The sequence below is a fragment of the Myxine glutinosa genome, chromosome 6, assembly GCF_964187855.1.
Source record: "Myxine glutinosa chromosome 6, kmMyxGlut1.1, whole genome shotgun sequence".
Taxonomy (NCBI): Eukaryota; Metazoa; Chordata; class Myxini; order Myxiniformes; family Myxinidae; genus Myxine; species Myxine glutinosa.
This window is the reverse complement of record NC_136266.1, coordinates 122,840,721-122,846,720: the sequence shown is the minus strand read 5'-3', so window position 1 is coordinate 122,846,720 and position 6,000 is coordinate 122,840,721. Positions and strand designations below refer to the sequence as shown.

Genomic DNA, 6,000 nt, shown 5'->3' with positions numbered 1-6,000 from the left:
ATAATGGAATGAACGGTGTTGAATCTTGCGGATCGTTTCCACTTGGGAATCGCCAAGCTTTACACAAAATTTGATGCAGTATCGTTGTTCAAGTTTTTCCGTCATTTTGTCAAAAACGAAAATCCGACGGCGCTCGCTTACATGTCCTCACTCATTGGCGGTCTGCCGTCGAATGACAGCTTCTGCAGGTGGGAAAAAATTCACGCGTGCGCATTAGGATCGCCTACATACGTGCACCAATCAACGCCTCCCTAGCTTCTTCTTTTTTACGCACGAAAAATAAAGGTCGGATACTTTTTGAACACAGTAGTATATATATAGTGAAATATATATAATCCTTTAAAACAAATCCAACGTCCGCCATAATGAAATAAAGCTGACGTGGCCGTTTAACACAGTTCCTTGGGGTAAACACGTCGCGATGCCAATTAGTCTGGGCCTCATTGGTATGAGGATTACTTGCGCCTGAAGTCACGTTGAGCTGGCCCGTCACCAGGAGCACTCAAAATCGGAAATTTTACTTCGCGTGCATTGGCTCGCTTGCAAATAAAAAGGGGGACTGTGATCCACTGCACATACCCTTTATTGTGCAATGTCTGTATGAATTATACAATGGCAAACCAGATATACAACACATCACAGCCAAAGCTCACAGCACATGACAAGTATCGTGTGTGGGAAAGAATTAGCCGATTGCAATTTTAGACAATATACTATATTTGGAGGTCAGCGTCCAGTAATAGCAGCACAATTTTTCCAAATAGATTCCCAGAGCTTATCACAACATTGTGTAACTTCATCCACGTTTAAAAAGGTCTGTTCTAGGCTATGTGCAATTGTACAATTAATAAAGGTAAAGTTTGGACAAACCAAGAGCCACCCCTGCTGCACCACCACAAAGTTCCCCATCCACCTAGCTCTACAGTTGCTGTTCAAAGTGAAGCATGACGTCAATGGATGCCACGACGCAACAACACAATTGAATTTTCTCATTGCACAACCAGTAATTCCATCACCTCCGAGCCTGCACGCCATACTGAACACAGCAGGCCCGGCTCCAACCTGCACACAGCATAAATGTTGATGCATATTATTTAATACACAGCATATCTTAAAGCAAATGGCATTAACTCAGCAACACCAAGCTGTGCCTTCAAGTCTCAATCAACTGGGCACAAAACCAGATCGGGAGCCGCAAGCCAACGATATGTAGCATATACAACCAGTCCACATAACCATTTCCCAAATTGAAGAACCCTGCTAAGAAGGACCTAGAACAGTTACTCGGCCAATATAGTGCCCTGCAGTGTCATTAAGGCAGTTCAATCCACTATGTACAGTCACATTACACCGAGTTGCTCTGCCATACTGCACAGCTACAACTATATACAATTAACAAAGTGCAAGAACGAGCTCTTTACACATTACAACTAAATAGGGTGAGGTGTTGGCGATTTAACTACAAATCCCTGGAAGAAAATCTGACCCAGGAGAAATAAAAAATATATATATATATTCCGTATTTATAAGGAAACTACAAGATGATGAAAGCGAGCAGACTTGTATTTGGAAAAAAACGCACCAGGTGACAAATTATGTGAAGAATGCCAGATACGCAAAAGCAGTCGGAGAAGGAGAGGGCCCTTTATTTATTTTTCAACAATTTATCTGAAGTAGCCTGATTTATATTTAAATGATTTGAGACTGCAGAAGGTGCAAGTAAGGAAGCAAAATAATGGAAGGGATTGACAAGGAGTAGAGGAATGAATCATGGTATACAGGAAGGTGCAGCTTCAAGCATCCTGGTTTGTGCATTTTCCAATGACAACCTCATGAGTGCGAGACAAGGAAAAGGCTTGCACATCAGCATGTAAACGCTGCAACAACTGCAGATGAGAGGTCCCACAGGAGGTGCAGGGAGACTTCCAGCCCTGGAGTGACACAAGCTACCTGGCTAGCTATCCAACAACGCCGAGAACTCAAGCGGTCGCCCTCCATCACTTGGGATTAGGTACCGGTAACACGCTTTGCAGACACGAGCGGGATCGTACAGTTGCTGAGAGGGGACGGGAACCTTCTGACTGCAACAGTTCCAGCAGAAGACATTTCCACAGTTTCTGCAGTGATGCTTCCGGTTCACGGTCCAGAACTTGCTCTCACAGCTGAAGCAGCTGTTGGCCACGTGGTCTGGCACCCAGCGTGTTACCTGCTCGCAAGACGTCACCACAATGGAGGGACGGAATAATGTTTAAACAATGACTATCGAGTTTACATTTTGACTTTAACTACGACAGTATTGTATTCTGATGCATCATAGTCTGTTACAGTGAGTCAGTGCTTCCAAAACAGTTTCTTGGCAATGATTATGCTGGGTGGTTTGCCATTGCCTTCCCAGCAATAGTTACGGCAGGAATTTAGAATTTGTCCATGGTGCCGGCGATAGCTCACCTATTTTTCATGAACACCGAGGGATCTTCAACATCTACCAACTAATGCCGTCAAACGGGACGCCTAGGTTAACATCCATCCGAGGGACGGCACACACATTGATCATTGGGAATTGGCCTGTAAAACAACCGGGATTACAGTTTATAGCTGGGCCGAGATTCAAGCCCAGGCTAGACATTTTAGAGGTGAGTGTGCGTACCTCTAGGCCATCCTGACAGCTTAGTGCTGTACCTGAACCGAGTTTCTGAACTCGAACTCGGCGAGTTGCGTTTCCGAGCTGAGTCCAAGACAACCCGAGTTTGGCTGTCAACTCGGAAAATAACTCAGCTAGTTTCCTGCCACATGAAATGAAGTAATTGCAGTATTTTGAAAGTGTATGCGGTACAAATGCACATTAGTACATGAATCGGATGTGCTATAGAAGTCATTTTTCTGTTTGCGAGTTTCAAAGCAAAATGTTACTCTAATCTGGCACTGTAACTGTTACCTATCTAGCCCTGTTAGCTGTGAGCACGTGTCTCACGGCAAAGCTAGCTCTGATTTAACTCCGATCAACTGTGCTTGGTCTTTTTTGTGTGCTCCTTCAGTGTACTTATTTATATTGTTATTTTTATACTGCTCAGAGAAAGATTACTGTCTATAACTTAGTGCGCTCCTTCCTTAGCCTTCTAAAGGGTTCCTGCTGTTGTAGAATAATAAATGTTTCGTTGGATCCACTGCCTGAAGAAAAAAGCGATTCTTCTTCTTCAAACTCTAAAATAGGTTTTTCAAACAGGTAACAGATCAAATGAACAAATTTTTGTTCCAAGTAAATCGATTAGCTTTCCAACCAAGTAGATCGTTTGCGGTAACCCCTCACCATTTGTGGGGTTTACATCCCTGAGATCGCCATGAATGGTAAAACCGATGATGGGAAAATGAAATGGGATGGCCAGTTTAACGTCCACAAAGGGTTTATGGGAAAAAGAGGGATAGGTTCTCGACGCACAAAATAAACATATCGCGACAATAATGAATGTAAAAGTGCAATAAAAGTGTGATTATTAGATTCAAGTACTACGCAAAAGAAACGTACAGAAAACTTAAATCCTTTTACTGAATGTGCATGTAATATATTGTTACGTTTGTAGGGGGTAGGCAGTGATTACCTTAGAGCCAGGTAGAGTGCACAGGTAGTGTGCTCCGACTGTCGTGAAGAAGAAGAAACCTCGATGTATCATAAGTAGGAAATTTGTGTAGACCGGATGTCGGGTAAGCTTTTATCTTCGTCCCCATCAGAGGGATGGGGCTTGTTAATTAGCGAGGGATTATGGGTAATTACTTCCCTGTATGTAATTGCCTCTGCAATCTTTTCCTGTGTTCCTCATGACACCGCACTACAGACACCAAGTAAGAAATCGGCGATTAACCACACAAATTAAATACTAACCGGAAACGAGGCATCAAGCACTACCGCCGATACCGACTTGGTGAGCGCACAGGCGCAGGCAGGGCCATGAGCCACGCCCCGAAGGGCAGTGATTAGACCAGGATTTGATTGACACATAGACTGGTAAGATGGGACGATGGGATTGGTGAAGCAGGCACGGATGACATCAGAGCCGCGTGTACAACACAGGTGGAACGATGGACATTTTTTTTCGTCTCGAGACTTCTGATTCTGGATCCCATAGCGAACACTCGCATTTTATCTCTCTCAGCATCGATGTCCTTTTGGTTCTTCTTGTTTTGGGATCTGGTGGTGAACGGTCGCTATTACTCTTGCGCAAGGAAGCTTCATCGCGAACGGTCGTGTTCTGACATCTTGCTAGTGGTCGTGAGGAGGCGGAACTACGGACGGAGAGCTGCGGTTTCCGTGTAGAGATAGTGAGGACAAGCACGGCTGGAGGAGCAAGCTGCACGCCAAGGACGTTTGCTTCCCGCATGGAGCCCGGAGTGAGCGGGCCGCGCGGGAGGCCTACTTCACGCCAACGAACGTGCGTTTCCCACCAAGGCCTCAGACGATCTTTAACGATTCCTGATGAGATACACCAGCCGATTGGAGATAAGTGTCACAAATAACACATGTATTTTCAGTTCTTTTATCCCTTATCTGCATAACAATCTGTGTGGGGGCGCTCCAATTTAGGAATATAGTTTTATGGATCGTGCATTTTCTTTGTGACCGGCAATTTCTTTAATAAAGCTGGCATTTTCTTGTACATTTTAAATCTGTGTCGGTTGAATTAATTATTGCAGGTTTGAGGACTGCCGGTGGGATCCGTGAAGGTAAGCGCTCTTCGGTCTCTTCCCCCCACGCGTATTCTCCGCTATATTGACTGAACGCCTCAGAGTTAAAGCTCGTTCGGAAATCTGTTTACTTGGAAGATTTTAATCACCAGGAACGCAACAATATATATACATATATCAGTACTTATGCGACTCCATACTGTGAGTAGAGAACCGCCAGTAAGGTATCCCATACAGCCCTTGCTGCACCTTACCGGGAGTGATAAGCACAGCCTGCCATACAACAACAACAACATGCATTTTAAAGGCCATTTTCCATACTAGAGCGGGGATTAGCCTTGCGGTCCCCATGACGATCTTCTCCATTTTGCCCTATTTTCTGCATCTCTCCTTGTTAACCCCCTTGCCCGCATTTCTTCTTCCACCATCTTTAGCCAAGTCTTTCTCGGTCTTCCCCGTCCTCTACTTCCTTCTACATTCATTTCGATCACTCTTCTCAACCAGTCACTTTCATCCTTCCTCAACACATGACCAAACCATCTCAACCTGTTCCTCTTCACAGCATCAATCACAGGCTCTATTCCCATCATCTTTCGCAATTCATCATTTGTCTTCCTCTCTCTCAACGATACTCCGCACATCCGTCGAGCCATTCGCATTTCCACCCTTTCCAACCTTCGTTGCTGCTCTACATTCATTACCCATGTCTCGCTCCCATAAATCATAACACTTCTCACACATGCAGCATACACCTTTCCCTTCAGCTTCAACGACACTCCCCTCATCATCAGCACGCCACTCAGTTCCCAAAATTTCTTCCATGCACATCTCACTCTAGCAACCGCCGCCGAGTCCGATCCACCTTCTCCATTCAGCATGTCTCCGAGGTAGCAAAATGTTTTCACACCTTCCAGCTTCACGCCGTCTCCAAGATCCAAACCAACATTTCCTCCATCTGCAGCTCCCTCTGTGCACACCTTACATTTGAATGTAGCTGCCACACTGCTTAATGACCCTCTCAGACCGCTACATTTTTGATGAACCCACTCAGCGCACATTGTACATTGAATGGAGTTCACTCCGACACCCTTCCTACACACAGCACAGGGCCACTTCCCAGTTCTTTCCACCTCACCACATGCTTTACCACTTGCCATCACCTTCGTCTTTCCGATATTCACATTCACTCCTTTTGTCTCCATACATTCCTTCCACTTGTTCATCTTTTCCTTCAGTCCATCCATACTTTCCGCAATCAACACCAGATCATCTGCATACAACAACTCCCACGGTAAACCCTCCTTTACGTTCTGAGCCAGCACC

At 45.1% G+C, this 6,000-nt stretch overlaps 1 protein-coding gene across 16 annotated transcripts in view; it reads right to left on the bottom strand.

Annotated features, from left to right (window-relative positions):
• Positions 1 to 565: 565 nt before the first annotated feature.
• Positions 566 to 6,000, bottom strand: part of LOC137430249 (phosphatidylinositol-3,5-bisphosphate 3-phosphatase MTMR3) — a 105,573-nt gene continuing 100,138 nt past the window's right edge. For all 16 annotated transcript variants that reach the window (XR_013623855.1, XR_013623856.1, XR_013623857.1 and 13 more), the window contains one exon: positions 566 to 2,206. Coding sequence is in view for 12 of the 16 variants with exons in the window: in XM_078780451.1 (XP_078636577.1) it covers positions 1,955 to 2,206 (252 nt within the window). In the remaining 4 variants the exon portion in view is untranslated. The remainder of the gene's footprint in view (positions 2,207 to 6,000) is intronic.